Source organism: Trachurus japonicus, unplaced genomic scaffold, assembly GCF_045865225.1.
Source record: "Trachurus japonicus isolate A0001 unplaced genomic scaffold, Traja_1.0 AP031168.1".
NCBI classification, from domain to species: domain Eukaryota; kingdom Metazoa; phylum Chordata; class Actinopteri; order Carangiformes; family Carangidae; genus Trachurus; species Trachurus japonicus.
This window is the reverse complement of record NW_028221301.1, coordinates 92,813-110,322: the sequence shown is the minus strand read 5'-3', so window position 1 is coordinate 110,322 and position 17,510 is coordinate 92,813. Positions and strand designations below refer to the sequence as shown.

At 43.2% G+C, this 17,510-nt stretch overlaps 1 protein-coding gene across 1 annotated transcript; it reads left to right on the top strand.

The window, feature by feature from the left end:
• The first annotated feature begins 1,175 nt into the window (after positions 1 to 1,175).
• Positions 1,176 to 12,316, top strand: LOC146959729 (uncharacterized). Its single transcript, XM_085772961.1, has 15 exons — positions 1,176 to 1,254; positions 1,810 to 1,863; positions 1,951 to 2,004; positions 3,290 to 3,343; positions 3,562 to 3,615; positions 3,694 to 3,747; positions 3,966 to 4,019; positions 4,235 to 4,288; positions 4,372 to 4,410; positions 6,466 to 6,522; positions 7,153 to 7,218; positions 7,533 to 7,696; positions 10,694 to 10,758; positions 10,864 to 10,964; positions 12,207 to 12,316. The coding sequence occupies exons 1-15, from the start codon at positions 1,176 to 1,178 to the stop codon at positions 12,314 to 12,316; spliced, it is 1,059 nt and encodes a 352-aa protein (XP_085629087.1).
• Positions 12,317 to 17,510: the final 5,194 nt, after the last annotated feature.

The window sequence follows — 17,510 nt, the reverse complement described above, 5'->3', positions numbered from 1 at the left end:
TCTTCTTTTGCCGTGGTAGTGTTTGTTGGAGTGCCGTGGTGCTGCACGTGACGCGCTGACTTTATTAGTCCTTCACTTGTGTTTACATTTGAGACAAGCATTAAAGCAGATATCAGCGATTCGGTCGTTTTTGCTTCCAGGCATACGTTTGAAACCATAAGTTCCTGCTTCAAGTCACAACTACGACTTTGTAGCGTTCCAGGTAACCTAGGCAACCCGTAACTTGTGCTTTTTACCATCCTGTTGCCTGTGAAAGTCACTATAACGGCCACTCGACCTGTGAAGTCATACTGTACGATCTGGTACGAGTTCACGGCTTGGAAAAACACAAGTTAGGAGTTTCCTTGAACGCACCATGAGTTAGCAGCCCCCGCCCTCGTCAGGCATCTATTGGTCCTCGTGCTACGTCACCACATTCACACGCATCCCTTGGCTGCACACACAGCTCTTCATGCCGTTCTCTCTCCTCATTGGATAACACTTGTATCCCACAAGGAAAGTTTTCTCCTGGTTTACAGCAGAGCAGAGTGACGGAGAGACCAAACACTCTATGGAAGTGATGCTGACGGAAAATAGGAACATTTAGGACTTACAATAACAAAAATATTCCGCTGAGATCAGCTTTAATTCTCTGTCCGAATCCGTTAAAAAAAAAAAAAAAAAAAAAAAAGCCCAGCCTTGAATAAGTTCAATATCAAGTGGTAATTCCAACTACCACAACTGACTCTCTGTCTCTTGCTCCCAGACAAATTTTGAATGATCAAAATGATGAAAATTAGGTCACTGTAATATCTGCACCTATTGCACCTATTGTTTTCTGTTTGATAGGTTTAATAAGAGTTTGTAATGGCTGTTCTGTTGCCGTGTCGCGCTATGGGTCCGTATAATTTCCTGCTTTTTTGTTCTTGGTGAATCACATCCCTGACACATAAAGGTCAATAAAATACAATACAAAAACAGTTGAATCTTTGATCTTCGTCTTTATGACCGTTAAGACTATGCAAACACACACACATCGTAACATTGTATATTTTTTGTAACGTTATCCACCACTGAATTTATTTCTTTATTTATTTTCCACTGGCTATGTGGTAAACAAATGCACATGGCTGAAAGAGTAACCAAAACAGTGTTAAAGTGAGCGGACTTGCATAGTTCCTCTTAAAACTGGCCCAATGAAATCCTTTGTGTCTCTTTTCTTTTTTTTTGTGACATTTCCTGTCCCACCGAAGAAGGTGAAAACATCAAATAATGGTGAGTTGTTGTATACATTGACGTTGTCTATTTCACCTTCTCTCTTCGTCAAAGGTCATACTTTGTGGGTTTTACGTTTTTACATATGCAATGATCAAGTATATTTAATAGGGGTGGGAGAAAAAATTGATTCTTTTAAGAATCACGATTCTAAATCTATTCATAATCTGTATTCATGTTATCATGTCATGTTATTCATTCTGTCCGAATACACTCCCTCACTTCGTACACAGCGCTGCAGATGGCTGCAGCAAGCCATGACGCTCGCCGGATTAAGATTCCAACCCCTACTATTAATTCTTTGTTGCTATTATGCAAAGTTCACGTCCAAGGGTTTGTAGTCTTGATCTTGACTCCCTATATCCAGGACCAGCCCGAGCCTCCATGGGGCCCTAAGCACAATTTCATTTTTGGGACCCCCTATTAGGCCATCACCAATAATAGGCCTACTGATTTATTGAACACTTACATTATGTCTTTGGCCACCTCTGCCTATGTACAGTTGACTAACTGATGATCACGACTAACATAATAATTCAGGTGCTCCCTGTGCAGGTTCAGCAACATCCCAGGGAGAGAAGGGAGACAGCAGGGACCGGTCCCCTCCATGTGAGTTTATGTAAACTATTCATCAACTTACTAATCACTATAATTATAGATAATAACTAACTGATGATTCTGGTGCTGTCTGTTCAGGTTCATCACCATCCCAGGGGAACACAGGAGAGAGCACAGAGAGGTTTACTCCACGTGAGTATAGTTATACATAATATATACACTAGGGCAGGAATTTTCAAAATGTGAGGGGCGCCTCCTTTGGGTTGCCAGCGAGTTTGAGGGGGGTGGGGAAAAGGAAAAAATGAAAACATTCAAAGAAAGATGTCACTTGCACATAGGGTTAAATGACTACTGTGTTTGCAGTAGCCTATAGTTTGTGTTTTATCATTTTGCAGTATAATTGCAATCTTGTAACACCAAGGCTGTGATTAAGCTCGAATGGTGCCCCAATGAAATCATCTCCGTGGCGATATGTGATGCTCATAGCGAGTGATCAGAGAGACTGTGTGGCAGGGAGAGCGGAGCTCAGCTGGCCTCAGCTGAATTTAGCACTAGTACATCAGCTGTGGAACTCTTCTGGTTAGAAAAAGAAGATTGTCAGGAATTATCACTTTAATGTTTCGTAAAACACTTAACATGTTTTGTTAAAACAGCAATGTTCTAGTTAAAGCCTTTTTTCTCACTTTTCTGGTCATAATAGATTTATAACTTTTGATTTGAGATGGCTATCCCAGTTATTCAAATGGTTCTGAACACCTGAAAACTAGTTTATGGAAATTTCAAAAAATAAAAATGTCCAATTCCCACCATGTGAAAGGTTCTCCCAGGCCACCACACATTTTTCCCATCATAACTATAATCACAGGAGGAGAGAAATGCTCTGCAACATCAGAAAAGAAAATACTGTAGCCATGGGCACTGGGCAGTGCGAAATGGAGGCGCCACAAATACGTTTTTCAGCGTTTTGCTTGCCCAACGCAATATCGCTCCGTTCATTGACCTTCACATGTCGCTCTTTCTCCGTTATTGGCTTACACACACACACATACAGCGAAGTAGTGGTGAGTAGTAACCACCTTTTTCCAAACGTCAAAAGCGTAAGCCGGTTTGCCGGTTTTGCTCTTCGGTGGAATTTTATGTTTACGTTTCCATGGTTTCGGTAGTCGCGGTAAATGCATGTATTTCTTTTTTTTTCTTCAATGAAAATCTGTAAAACGCAAGGATCATTACACCAGCTTTTGGAGTGGATATCACACAAATTGACATCCGTGTTAAAAGCCAGCATTAATAGATCCATGTGTTTACCGCAACTATGACAACGACTGAAAACCTTGGAAACGTAAACGTACAATTCCACCAAACCGGCAAAACTGCCTTCCGGTTTTGACCATTGCGTTCTAAAGAAACTCGTGGATATAAAGTCAAGAGATGAATAGCTGTTGATAATAACTGACTGATTCTGGTGATTTCTGTTCAGGTTCATCAACACCCCACAGGGAGAAAGGAGCAAGCAGAGAAACGTCCACTCCACGTGAGTATAGTTATCAGTGTTTCCCCTACCATTCTGTTGGCGGGGCGGCCCGCCCCGCTAACACGGCCCCCCTTGAAAAACGGGAGATCTAGGAGTCAATCGCGGGTCAGAGCGGACCTGTCGGTCTGATAAAAAATTATGGTTATTCATCGACTTACCAATGGCTAGTATTGTTGATCATGGCTACTTAACTGATGATTCTGGTGCTTTCTGTTCAGGTTCATCATCATCCTACAGCAAGAAGGGAGCGAGCAGAGAAACGTCCACTCCACGTGAGTTATTCGACTTACCAATGGCTAGTATTGTTGATCATGGCTACTTAACTGATGATTCTGGTGTTTTCTGTTCAGGTTTATCATCATCCAACAGGGAGAAGGGAGGGAGCGGAAAGAAGTCCACTCAACGTGACTATAGTTATTCATCGACTTACCAATGGCTAGTATTGTTGATCATGGATACTTAACTGATGATTCTGGTGTTTTCTGTTCAGGTTTATCATCATCCTACAGCAAGAAGGGAGCGAGCAGAGAAACGTCCACTCCACGTGAGTTATTCGACTTACCAATGGCTAGTATTGTTGATCATGGCTACTTAACTGATGATTCTGGTGTTTTCTGTTCAGGTTTATCATCATCCAACAGGGAGAAGGGAGGGAGCGGAAAGAAGTCCACTCAACGTGACTATAGTTATTAATCGACTTACCAATGGCTAGTGTTGTTGATCATGGCTACTTAACTGATTCTGGTGCTTTCTGTTCAGGTTCATCAACATCCTACAGCAAGGAGGGAGCGAGCAGAGAAACATCCACTCCACTTGAGTTATTCGACTTACCAATGGCTAGTATTGTTGATCATGGATACTTAACTGATGATTCTGGTGCTTTCTGTTCAGGTTCATCAACATCCCACAGGGAGAAGGGAGGGAGCAGAGAAACGTCCACTCCACGTAATTATGGTTATCCATCGACTTACCAATGACTAGTATTGTTGATCATGGATACTTAACTGATTCAGGTGCTTTCTGTTCAGGTTCATCTAGGTCATACAGCTGGGAGACGTCCACTCCACGTGAGTATAGTTAGTCAAAACAACATCAAAACACCCATGTTGTGCGACGGTTGATAAGATTCAGCTATTAAGGCCAGAGGAGCCACAGGAGTGAGTTGAGCTGGGTGAGGGAGGGGAGGTGAGTGAGGTGGGGGCAGATAAGAAGGGAGAGCCTGGAAATTGATAAGATTTTGACCATATGTTCTTGTTGTTGGCTTATGGATAGTGAAATAAATATTGTTCTGTGGAGCTACTGTGCTATAGCCTGACAAGCCAGACTATATCATTAAAATGTCTAGTCTGGCAACAACTGGTAGACCTCGGCTCAATCCAGGGGGCGGGATGAAGGCTGTCCTTCAAACTGCCTCTGCACGAAATAGAGTAGCGCTACGAATCAGAGGAAAGAGCACGAGGACGTTAGCCTGACAAGCCAATTATAATGTATGTCGTCATTGTGTTAACCCCGCCCAACGATTCGCTAAACAGAGCGCTGTGATTGATCAGGGTTTTTCCTGCGTTCAAAATTGCGTGGCGGCCGCCTCCACCTTATTTAGTGCCGCCCCCAGCGATATGCAGGGTTTTTTCTGCATTATAAATTTTGAGGCGGCTGCGCGCCTGAATCTTGATTGAAAATCAATGAAAGCTCAGTGGCGCTGTTTTCAACCAGAGACGTTCTCAACTCGACCGCAGCAGAAGGGGTGCGTTTGATTTAAACTCCGGGCCGGGCCGCAAGGTGACGTTGAGGCGCTGCTTGTGTGCCCGCGGGGGCGGGACTCATCGGGGCTCCGCTCCGTTCAGACGTTGTGCTGACCGTGAACCAACGCACCTCACCGGCGCAGAGCGTGAGAGAGAAGGAGACGCGGTGGTGTCCTTTGCAGCTTGGTGACAGGACTTCTACCCGTAAAAGCCGACTCCCAATTTACTGCCGGTCCCAAATTTTTAATAACCATGCTAGCGTTTCACCAGCTCTCATCTCCGCCAGTCAGCCTCTCAACCTGCCGCCTCTCTCGCGTGCGGGCGCACCGCACGTAAACACACGTGAGGAAAAAAAACTTTCGGATACTTTTTTTTTTTTTTATGTTAGTGGGAAACACTGATCAAGCTGTGCGTACGCACAACTCTCCGCAATATTCCATTGATAAATCACACCGGACCCAAGAATGGTGCAGACATGAACACACCTCATACTCCACCCCCAGAATGCCTCAGCACAACCATAATGGTCAGCACGTGCATAATTAAGTAGCCATGTGCGCTCTGTGGAGCGGCAACAAATAACAACAAAGACAACGGGCGGAGAGCGTGACTGACCCGGAATGATGCTTCGGCGGACCTGCCCTCGCTTTTGAGGTCGGTGGTGAGAAAAATGCCTGCTGTCCAGACAACTGTGTTTTTTAAAATATACTTTTTTTGTTGTCTTCATCACGCGATCGACCCACACTGTCTCGATCGCGATCGACGTAATGAGCACCCCTGGTATAAGCATTGTCACGCAGCAATATGGGACTTCACTCCTCCACTCCCCCCCCCGCCGCTGCTGCCTCAGCCGAAATTTTGGCCAGGAAAAACCCTGTTGATGAACACAAACGGTGTTCTGAGTGCCAGCTTAGTGGGTTAGCAAGGTATGTTGAGTCTAAAGCCAGACTCTCCTGTTCTACAAAAGTGGCTCTCTTTCAACCCAGCTTGTAGATCATCATGGTAACTTGTGCTTATGTTCAGAGTTTAATCATAAAACTAGCAAGAAAAGCGCTGCTGTTTGTGACTTAATCTTACTGTTTTGTTGACGTTCCCTTTAGCACAGTTCCATCTAGTGGATGCATAATGCAACTCCAGTCAAATCTTTGACTGAAGTATCTTCTATTCTATGTGCCTTATAATCCGGTGCACTTTATAGTGCGCAAAATACGTTTGTGCTCATTAAATAATATGATGGACAACTGAAATGCTTTTAAAATAGTTCAGTAATGTTTCTGGGCCCCAAAGACGGAATAAATAACAAAAAGAGAAAACAATCGGTGCATCCCTACTGATTACTAAATTGAAGAATAACTAATAATTCTGGTGCTTTCTGTTCAGGTTCATCAAGGTCATACAGCAGGGAGAAGGGAGTGAGCAGAGAGAGATCCACTCCATGTGAGTACAGTGTTTCCCACAGGATTTCAGGAGACCATGGCGGTGGTGTATTTGAACACTGCGATACAGCGCATTTAACCCTCAAATCCTTTTAAAAATGAATAACGTCCTCCTGTTAGTGGACAGCTGAGTTCTTCATAGTTCCCCCTTAGCGGGTGTGGGTTCATCATATTATAGTGGCTAAAGTCGCATTGCTTTTTTTTTTTTTTTTTTTTTTTAGAGCAGCGACTGTCAGTGTCCATAGGTTCAATTCTACCAGAAACTCCCTCTGCTGTGTGTCAACCCCCCTTTCACTTTTTCTCCCCATCTCTCTCCAGCTGCCCTTTAAAAATAGATGCATGAACCCCAACTTGGAACCCAAGCCGAGGTTCTAAAATAATACCTGGTACCAGGGACTTCATCCTGTAAAATCTTACAAACCAAGTAGAGTTAAGCCAAGTAGGGGCTAGTGGAAAAGCATTGGTAGTGTTTTTTTTTTTTTTTTTATTGGGTTGCACGGGTCCACTTAGTCCACAGAAGCCCATTTGAAGTAGGTCTAGTGTTGTAGAGGAATGCCAGTCATTTATATCTGCACACTGTTCTCTGCTTACAGACAATCATCTGATGGCTACCTTTTTTTTTCTTTTTCAGATGCAAGATCCCCTTCTTTTTCCCCGGTGAGGATGTCCAGATCCAAATTCCCAGTCTCCGAAGCAAGTTAGTACAGTATATGAAAGTCTGTAAATATTTCCATGTCATGAATTCACAACCCGAGTAGTTTGCAGAAACAGAAAGAGATAAGCCATGGTCTACGATTACCCCCCCCCCTCCACCAGCCCACTTACTACGAAGCTTGGTCTGTTAAAGGACAATTCCAGGCAAATTCAACTTGGGGGTGTATATTCCTATCATTTTAGGTCTAAAAGAAGGAATGTGAAGATTTTCAGTTTAATCGCTCCTGTTTTGCGGTAGTTGTGTCCATTTTTGAGTACATTCAACTGAGTGATCCATTCTTTTTTCTTCTTTTTAAGAATTCCAGAAAATAGTCTTCACAAAAATGGTGGCTATGCATGATGATATAAAAACAATGATGAAGGACAAAGCTGAAGCAGGTTACATTGAAAAAATGGACAGCATGGAGGAGTTTGAGGAGAAGGAAGCCTCCCTGTCGAACAAGGAGACCTTCAGTAATTTGGTAAGATGCTTGTCATCATTCTTGGAAATGTAAAATGTGTTTCTAACAGGCTGAGAGTGACATGTGAAACTGAGGCAAACCTATCTCCAATGTGCGATAGGTGAGCTCATTACCGAAAGCAGCGAGCATGCATTTGGTGCGACGGGGACGCGTCCCCCCCATGCATGTCTTGTCCACGGAGCTGTGCGTCTTCACATTCAGTGAAGACCAAGGGGGCAGTTGTTGGTCTAAGAAGTGAAGCTCACTTCGCATTAAAAAAAAAATGCAATCCCTGTGGCTTCCTTTCGGGGTTGGACCGTCAATGCACTGAACAGAACAGTCCAGAGAGCCGAGGGACAGAGAGACAGCACAGCAACGTGTGTGTGTGCGCTAACAGATGTAATAAAGGGGGGCTTCAGCCACTTGACCTTTTTTTTTTTTTTTGCTTTTCATGCCTTTATTGGATAGGACAGTTGAGTGTGACAGGAAATGGGAGGCAGAGATGGGGGGAATGACATGCAAAAATTATTATTTTTTTCCTTCCTAAAAGAAATATTGGACATGTACCACATCTCTGGCTGGAAGGTCTCAATAGTTCAAGAAGTTTTCCCCCATCATTAAATATTAAAATGGAGCTAAGTACTATGTATATATACTTTGATATGCTGTTTTTCTAGGGTTTTGTTTTCTCAAATTTATTTTTCTGTTGGATAGGCCTACTTAAGAGCACTAGATTGCTAGATTTTAACCACATCTGGTTCATGAGTTTATTTTTTATAATTGGTGGGGTTACTGGACGCTCAGTCATTTCAAATTGATGCAAAAGTTTTGTTTTGACCTCTAATTTGAAGATAAATGTCTGAAGAATTTTGGTTAAAATGTCAAGATACCATGTAAAAAAAAAATCCCTATGCTGTACTGTAGGAATGCAACTGTCAAATGACAGAAGCCACCTCATCAATCTGCAAGACTGTTTTATCTGAAATATTCAGTAGTAGGAACTTCCGGGCCTTAATGTCTAACAGAGGTCATTATTAGATTGATCAGAACTGTTTTTTTTTTCACCTGAGCAGTATAGCTAAGATTATGAATACCCTTTCCCAGAGACACTGGTGCATGCATTTATCACTTCTAGGCTGGACTACTGTAACTCTCTCCTGTCAGGATGTCCAAAAAACTCTCTAAAGAGTCTCCAGCTGGTCCAGAATGCTGCAGCAAGGGTTTTGTCAGGAGTTAACAAGAGAAAGCAACATCTCTCCCACCTTAGCTTCTCTCCACTGGCTCCCTGTAGGATTTAGGGTGCACTCACACTATGGCCAGTTGTGCCCAAGGGGGCAGTTGTCGGTCTGAGAAGTGAAGCCGAGTCAATCTCACTTCCGCGTTCAAAAAACTGCAATCCCCGCGGATTCCTGTGGGGGCTGGTGTCAGAAGGCAGAATGTCTCCATAGACCCCCATGTTAAAATCGCCGACTTACATCCTAAATAAACATGATCAAAGCCTGGTGTCAAGATGTTTTTTGGTCTCAATCGATAGTTTCTACCCCCGCACACACTCTGAGGATGAATTTTTTTTTAACGCCACCGTTTTACTGTTATTAGCATAAGATTCTGGCCAATCAGGGCGCAGAAACGTTCAGCTACAGGTCCAGAGCGGTCTGGAGACAGGCTGCTTCGAGGCCAGTGGGCGGGGTTTTGGCCGGCCAATCCCAACATGGCGCTGTCCAGTCCGCCATATTTGAGTCACAAATGACTCCACAAAACCAATGGGTGACGTCATGGATGCTACATCCATTCTTTTTACAGTCTATGGTTGTGCCGTGCTGAAGCCTGAATGCCCCCGCTCCCCTGTCCCCTGCTGGCCCGCACTCACACTACCTCGAACCCAAGCGTGCTGAAGCTCGGTTGCCTCCGACACAGACGTCATCGTGCTGATATATCAACACGGTGGATGCGCTTTGACTGCAGAAAGAATGGTGCTTTTTAATTGTTTGATCGGTTGTCATGGTAATATCTTGAAGTTTAATCAAAGCACTGTCAACAAGCGATGTTTACAGCGCGCCGCAATCGTTAATTGACTGTTGTTTACATGCGGTTGCAGAGACGTGGTGGAGAACGAGCCCGCAGTGCATTACGTGTGCGCATTCCTGGCCAAGCGTACCGAGCCCAAGCACACCTCTCCCAACCGTGCCGAGCCAGGGAAGTGCACCGTGCTCGGACACGGAAAACTTGCACTCACATTAGCAATAGAATCTGGACTTTAGGGAGCAAACGTGCTTGCGCATGGTACGATTGCCTAGTGTGAGTGCACCCTCAGAATAGACTTCAAAATCGTTCTGCTTACTCGGCTCTTAATGATAAAGCTCCATCCTATCTGAAAGAACTAACCCTAACCCATCGGCTGACATCATGTTCAAGTGTCGCTTATGCTCAATTGGAACCGGGGCCGAGGATGTACTACAATAGTACCTGGTGCCAGGTACTAGGGCTAGTGGAAAAGCAAAAAAAAAAAGTGTGTGGCGTGCCGCGCTAGTGTAAAAGCGCCATTAGTGACTTTCAGTATCTATAAAGAGTGACTGGGAGGTAGAGCTTTCAGTTACTAGGCTCCTTTACTGTGGAACCAGCTCCCTCCATGAGTCGCTACATTTAAGTCTAGTGTTAAAAGAATAGTTCATCCCGGAATGATATTTCACTTCACATCTCTCAGTTACAGGGGTCTCGACGTAGCAGTGCATGTCCATATAACGGTTGCAAATGGACACTGCCGGTCTTTGGGTTTTTGGGTCAAAAAAAACAAAACAAATACCTCCATGCTGCTTGTATGTAATGTCCCTCTTGTATTGAAGCCCTGAAATGCAAAATTGTCCTGAAAAAAATGAAGTCCATATTTCAAGCTTGCGTGCAGTGGAAGCTACTCTTCCTGGTCCGCTTAAGTCTTGCTGAATCATCTGGAAAATGATACTGATTCTTTTAAATTACTGACTGCAACCAAAAATATTATTTATTATATATTATCTTTAGGTTCATCAGCTGGCAAGAGTCGGTGGCAGAGATGTCAAAGACTGCATCTACAAAGTGCTGGACAGGTATGTATTGGCACATTTTACTTGTTAGATAGTCTTGCTTGTGTTGTGTTGCTTGTTGATAAGCAACACAGGCATGTTGACTAACTTGTGTTTATCTTGATTTAGGCTCTTCACAAACCAGCTAATGACCAAATTCAATATGAAAGGGAAAGGCAAAAAGGACAAGCTGGGACTGGAGAAGAGCATGGTCTTTTCAGTAGTTAAGGGTAAGCCTAAACACATTTTTTAACACTAGAACCACCAACTGCTTTTTTCATTTGTTCGTAACTGTATTTAAAAAAAAACATTGAAGTCCACCAGTCCGTGACTTTTCCTAAAATGATGTTGGGCAGCACCCCCTTTTGTTAAATACAATAAATATCATTCACATCATTTTTACCTATAACCGGCACGTTAGTTCATTGGACCACGAGAGAAATCACAGATTTGCGCCGGCATTATTTGCGCTTATTCTCTCTCTTGCTCTCTGTCTCTCTCTCTCTGCGTGTACACGCAGGCTGTGCAGATGCACACTCAGGTCCAGTCTGGCTACTTCACACACGCACGGCGCAGAAATGCTTTTCCAGACTTGATGTAGAAGAGTTGTAGCCTACCGTCAGGGGGAAAATATCAAGATGATATTAAAAGAAAACGAAATTCGTTTTATAAAGCCTGTATTTAGGAACAAACTAGTGTATGCATAGGGGAGAAAAAAGAGTCACTATGCATTTCCAATGTGAGCGCACGCTAATTAATGCTTTATTACAGGTTGTCCATTTTAGTCACTGTATTGACTCAGATTTTATTTTTTTAAGATAAATTTTCAGCGTCCACATACGTAAAACTTCAAATAAAGGCCCGGGTGTTTATTTGCTTAAAAGAATAGTTCACCTCAGAATGATCTTTCAATGATATTTCAACTCATTATATACTTGCCCTCATGTGGACTAAGGGCTGGGAGAAGTTTCAGAGTCCTCCGTGGCTTCTTTGAGTTATAGGGGGTCTTGGTGTAGCGGTGCATGTCCATAAAACGTTTGCAAACGGACACTGCGGTCCTTGACACAAAAACACACACTAAAAAACATCCAAATACCTCCATGCTGCTCGCACTGACAGGCTGCCCCGCTGCTGCTGCTTCGTTTGTGGGGACAGAGCTGCGTAGGACCGGAGCACCGGGCGGTCTCCCCGCTGTGTTAACCCATTGTCGATGAGTACGGGAGCCCTTTTAGCTCAGACTTGTTGAGTTGGCCTCACAGTTGGTGCGCACCAGAGTTCAGCTGGAGCCAAACCGAGACCACCTCCTCAGCCCGCACTAGTTTTGATGCGCATTAGAGTGCGATGTGCTTTCACACCGACGGGACCAAATTTGGTGTGCACTAACACTGCAGGTGTGAAAGCAGCCTTAGACAAAAGAAATGCCACTAAGTCTGTGAAAATTTGCTCATTTGACTTTTTTCGGTTTCTTTTAGCAGCTGTGATGCAGTGGGATGCCACAGCAACAGAAATCACGATCCGGAATGCGGCGGCTGATCATCTGAAGCATGCACCCGGGAGGGTGGGGGGTGGGGGGTATAAGTGATTTTGTGTGTGGAATGTGTTCACCTGTTCAGTTTGTTCAGTTTTGTTAAATTAATTCAATTTTAGAGAGTTTTAAATGTTTTCTGTTTTTTTATATAGTAGTAATAGTGTAGTAGTAGTATAGTAATAGTGTTGCAGTAGTATAGTAATAGTGTAGTAGTATGGTTACACCCCGCCTTTCCGAAGCCCCGCCTTTCCGACAATAGACTTCCATTCATCGTAATAGCGGGGTTTTCTATTTTTTCTAAAGACCCCGCTACTCCGAAAAGGCCAGTGGGGGAAACCCCCCCACTCCGAACGGACAGACGGACCTAATCAGAAAGGAACCAGAGGCTGTGCAGTGCGCAGTGCGCAGTGATCCTTTTTTCCTTTTTGGGGTCAAACGGATCATGTGCATAATTAACTGCAAAACAAGCAAATACTTCATACTGTATTAATGACTTATAATGTTCATTATGCTTCTAGCCTGTCTAGCCTCTACCTGGTCTTTTTACTAAACTTAACCAACTCCTTTCTTCATTGCCTAAATCCAACCAAAGCATCTCCCTCAGTCAGCTGTCAGCACGAGCGGTGGCTGCAGCAGCCTCGCGCCCCTGTGAACTCAAGCCGGCTTCAGCCGCGCTCGAGCGGAGGAGGGGGGGAGAAAAAGAAAAAAAGTGTATTTCTATTACTGTGTGGGAGATATCCAACAACGGAGTCTGGGAGAAAGCAAGTGGGACAGATCTGCCCAGTCTCTGAGCAGCGCACGTTTCACAGACAAGCCACAAAGCAGAATGTAAACAACGTCACGCGGTTCAGCACCTTGGACAGCTGCGGGGGGGAGGAGGGGGTGTCGGAGTAGCGGTGTTTCGAAGTGGGGGTATTTCGGAACAGCGGGGTGTCGAAGTGGAGGTGTGTCGGAATGGAGAGCTGTCCCCAGTAGTATAGTGTAGTAGTATTAATATAAAACAATTATAGTAATGTTTTATTTATAATCTAATAACTTGTTGTATTAAAGCTGTATTAACAAAGTTCTGGATTCTGATTATGTTTGTACGAAGCTGTATTTAAGAAGTTAGACTAAAAACACTCGACATTGGTTGTCATGGTCTTGAACAGGTGAAGTGTACAACTGTCATGTTCTCACTAGTAAACCCAGTTAAAATGCTAAAGAGACAGAAAAAATGTGGGTTGTGTTGACCTTCCACTCCTGGATGTCCAATAATTGTGTCAAAACGTATTGTAGTGCAATAAAGAACAACTATGTCAAAGATGTATTAATGATCAGGCCCCTTTATGTTTTATAATAACGTTTTGAAAACGTATTTTGATGACGTCTACATAACATACAAAATAAAACATATAAACAACGTTTAGAAAAGACGTAATAAAAACTTTATTTGTAGCTCCTTAAATGACGTCTTTCAGATGTTAAATAATTACGTCATGAAAACGTACTTAAATTATGTCTATGTAACATCCACAATAAAACGTTTATTCAACGTCTAGAAAAGACGTAATGAAAACTTTCATTCTGGCTCTTCTGTGGACGTCTTGTGGATGTCCAATAAGTACGACCTGGTAACGTAATTTAATGACGTCTATATGACATCCACAATAAAACATTTATTCAACGTCCAAAAAAGACGCAATAAAAACTTTCATTCTGGCTCCTGTGAAGACGTCTTCTGGATTTTCAATAATTACGTCCTGAATACGTATTTTGATGACGTCTACATAACATCCATAATGAAACTTTTATTCAACGTCCAAAAAAGACGTAATAAAAACTTTCATTCTGGCTCCTGTGAAGACGTCTTCTGGATTTTCAATAATTAAGTCCTGAATACGTATTTTGATGACGTCTACATAACATCCATAATGAAACGTTCATTCAACGTCCAAAAAAGACGTAATAAAAACTTTCATTCTGGCTCCTGTGAAGATGTCTTCTGGACGTACGGAAAACACGTCTTTCCGACGTATTTTGGACCTCTTTTTGCTCATTGGGTATCCACCATCACCTACAATGAAGTAGCCTGCTGGGGGGTAGAGTTGACCTGTGTAAATAGGACTGTTCTTTAGCACACGTGTGTCATGGACAGACCCAGGATAACCTGTAAATGTGTCCAAAAACCTGCCTCCACTGTCACACACAGCTTGGAGCTGGATAGAATGAAATAGCTTGCGATTAGTGTAGTCCAGCGGTACTCAATAGGCGGCCCGCGGGCCGCATCCGGCCCGCCGAACCTTCCAATCAGACCCGCGACTGAGTTCTACTAGTTTACATATTACTGTATACTGTATTTCTCGGGCTCCGTGCGCCTGTAAGTCAAAGCGCTGGGACATGGAAACACGTGCGGAGCGTTTGTGTGTGCCTGTGAGGCCCTGCACTGGGATACAGAAACGCTGACGAACCCAAATCACCATGCGCGAGTGTTTGGGGAGCGGGCTGGACTGCAGGGTTTTCCCTGCCTGTCTGCAAAGGCCGTGGGTGATTTTCACCGCCGTCTTGGTTCAACTGTCAACTGTGCACTTCATCGTGCATGGGGGCCGTTCAGATGAAGCGTCTTTTGCGCGCGCTCAAACCCATTCAATGTAGCTGCGCGTCATGCACGCTCACAACTCAAAAGCCGTAGCCGCGCGCATTTGATGAGACGCAATTGTTTTTTCGTGCACGTCTGCGGCGCACAGCTGCACGACCTGCTTCTCCCCCACTGTTGTGTCCCGGTGCCCTCGGCCTGTGTCTCTCCTAGGCCCAATTCCAATCCGACCCCTCACGGCGCGTTCACGGGAAGTCTGTGAGTGTGTGAGTTCTGTTCCAATGTCAGATCATCAAGTCAGTGAGTCAGTGAATGAGCCCTTACTGCTCCGTAAGTCAGCACCGATGCTGACTTTGGGTAGGGGAATTACCCACAGTTCATAGCGTTGTGAAGTCAAACCATAACACATGGGATGCCGTCGGAACGCAAGTGTTAAAAAAAAAAGAAATTAACACATGTGGACAGAGAGAGCTCCGCCAGTCTCTTTATTGTTAATGGACAGGAGCCAAAAAAAGGAATAAATAAAAAGAAAAGAAGCAGTTTACTGTCAGTATTAACGTGCAGTTTGTGATTATTGATGATGATTTGATCAGATCTGATCCAGGAACATTTTGTTTTGAGTCCGCCTCCCTCGCACACCTTGTGCGTATTGAAAGTACAGTAAATTTATCGGTCCAAGGGCGGAGTTAAAAACATTTTGTTGTCAAGGTAACGTGTCGTGAGAGTGGGTAAGTGCTGTTCCATTCATGTTTACAGCATCTGGACCCTCACAGACTCTCACACTCTGTCACTTACAGCTGACGTCACTTTAGTCAGTGAGGGTTCAGGGCCTGAGGCTTTAGGGGGCCGATTGGAATTGGGGGCTACTGTTTCCCACTGAGCTCTGCCTCGTTTGACAGGTGAAGGAAGCCCATGTGTGGAAAGACGTCGCCTCCGAGATGTAGAATGTGTATTATAGAAGAGAAACACACATTTCAGGACCAATGACTTGTATCCTCAGAACAGAGTCAGACATGTCATGTGATGGTCAGGTCATATTTAAGTTGAAAATCACAGGGCATGTCTGAGGATACAAGTCAGCAGTGTAAAGCTCCAGCATGATATGTAAATGATGATATGATAATGTCAAGATTTTTCATTTTATATCATACAAAACACCATGAAGTGTATAAATAAAAATGATGTGCTTACAAGTAAAATAAAAATATTTAAATTATTAGACGAAAAAGGTTAATTTAATTTCAATCTAGGCCTATTTGAATGTGCGGCCCCCAAGGTGTCTGTTAAGAAAAATTCTGGCCCTTCGACAAATGTATTTGAGTACCCCTGGTGTAGTCAGTGGAGGCAGGACCTGCAGGTGCCTTTATTCTGATGTGGCAGCCATCAATAGCACCCACACATGCTTTGAATGCCTCATGCTGTGCAAGGGCAGCAAACCCCTCTCCTGTTGCCTCCAGCTCATTTGGTTTGGGGAGGGTGATGCAGTGGCTCCTCTTCTCCACTATTTTGCCTGCCACCTTATGTACAGCACGAAAGACACTTGTCTTTCGGGAACCAAATGCCCGGGAAACAACACTATACGAGGCCCCATGAGCCAGCCAGTACAAAAATAAAAGGACTTCAAAGTCAGGTTCCCAGCCATGACTTTTCTTGATGTCAAGCAATTCCATCAACATGTTTATGGCATCACGTGACAGACGGAAATCCCTCTTTGGATCCTCCTGGGGATCCAAATATACTGCCATCAATGGTAGTGCTGTGTTGATGACGGCATAACGAACAGAGGGTGTCTGGAAAAAATTAAATCAAAACTGTATCACAAAAGAATGCACAAAAAACTATGCTTTCTTCTCATTTATTATATTATAGACAATTGTTTCATTTCATTTCATTCTGATTTATTCCATTCATGGGATACATTCTCACATGGTTGCACATATTTACATAATGTACACATTGTCACCATGAATAAAAAGGAGCATGATGAAGAAAACTTATAGTACCTGCCCCTCTCTGTTGTTATAATTACATTGGCTTACTATCAACACCAATATTGTACTCTGTTTCAAAATATTAAGAATGATGAAACATAGTAGTGACAGGAAAACAACAAAATAGCAGTAGACACCACTCGTCTATCTATCTTTTCTTTTTTTCCCCTTCTTTTTCTCTTTCTCCTTCTTTTTTGTAAATGCTTTTCTTTTCTTTTTTAAACAACTGAGACATACTTGTACAACTTTTCAATTCCTTGCTTTGTGAATGCCATACTTTTACAGATGCAACAGAAATACACATTTGTTTTAAGCTTAACCTTGCAAATGTATGTTTAAAATCAAGCTTCAGTCTGTTGCCCCCTTGCTCCAATTTAAACAAGTTTTGTAAATGTTCTGGATCTGTTCTTTGCTTTAAACATTGTTCCCTGTAACGTCTATCCTACATGACTTTAAGTGTTGTGTTTGTAACCACAATCTTTAACAATTAAGACCATAAAGACAATGAGGAGGAGGAGGAGGATGGTGGTGGTAAGAGGCCTAATAAGTATCAGGAAAAAACAATCTAAAACTAAAATTAATGTCAACTAAACTTAAAGTAGGTTAAATGTATTTAAACAACAAAACTGTCTATAAATTATAAGGTAAAGAAAAATAAATAAATAACTAATGAACTGCCTGA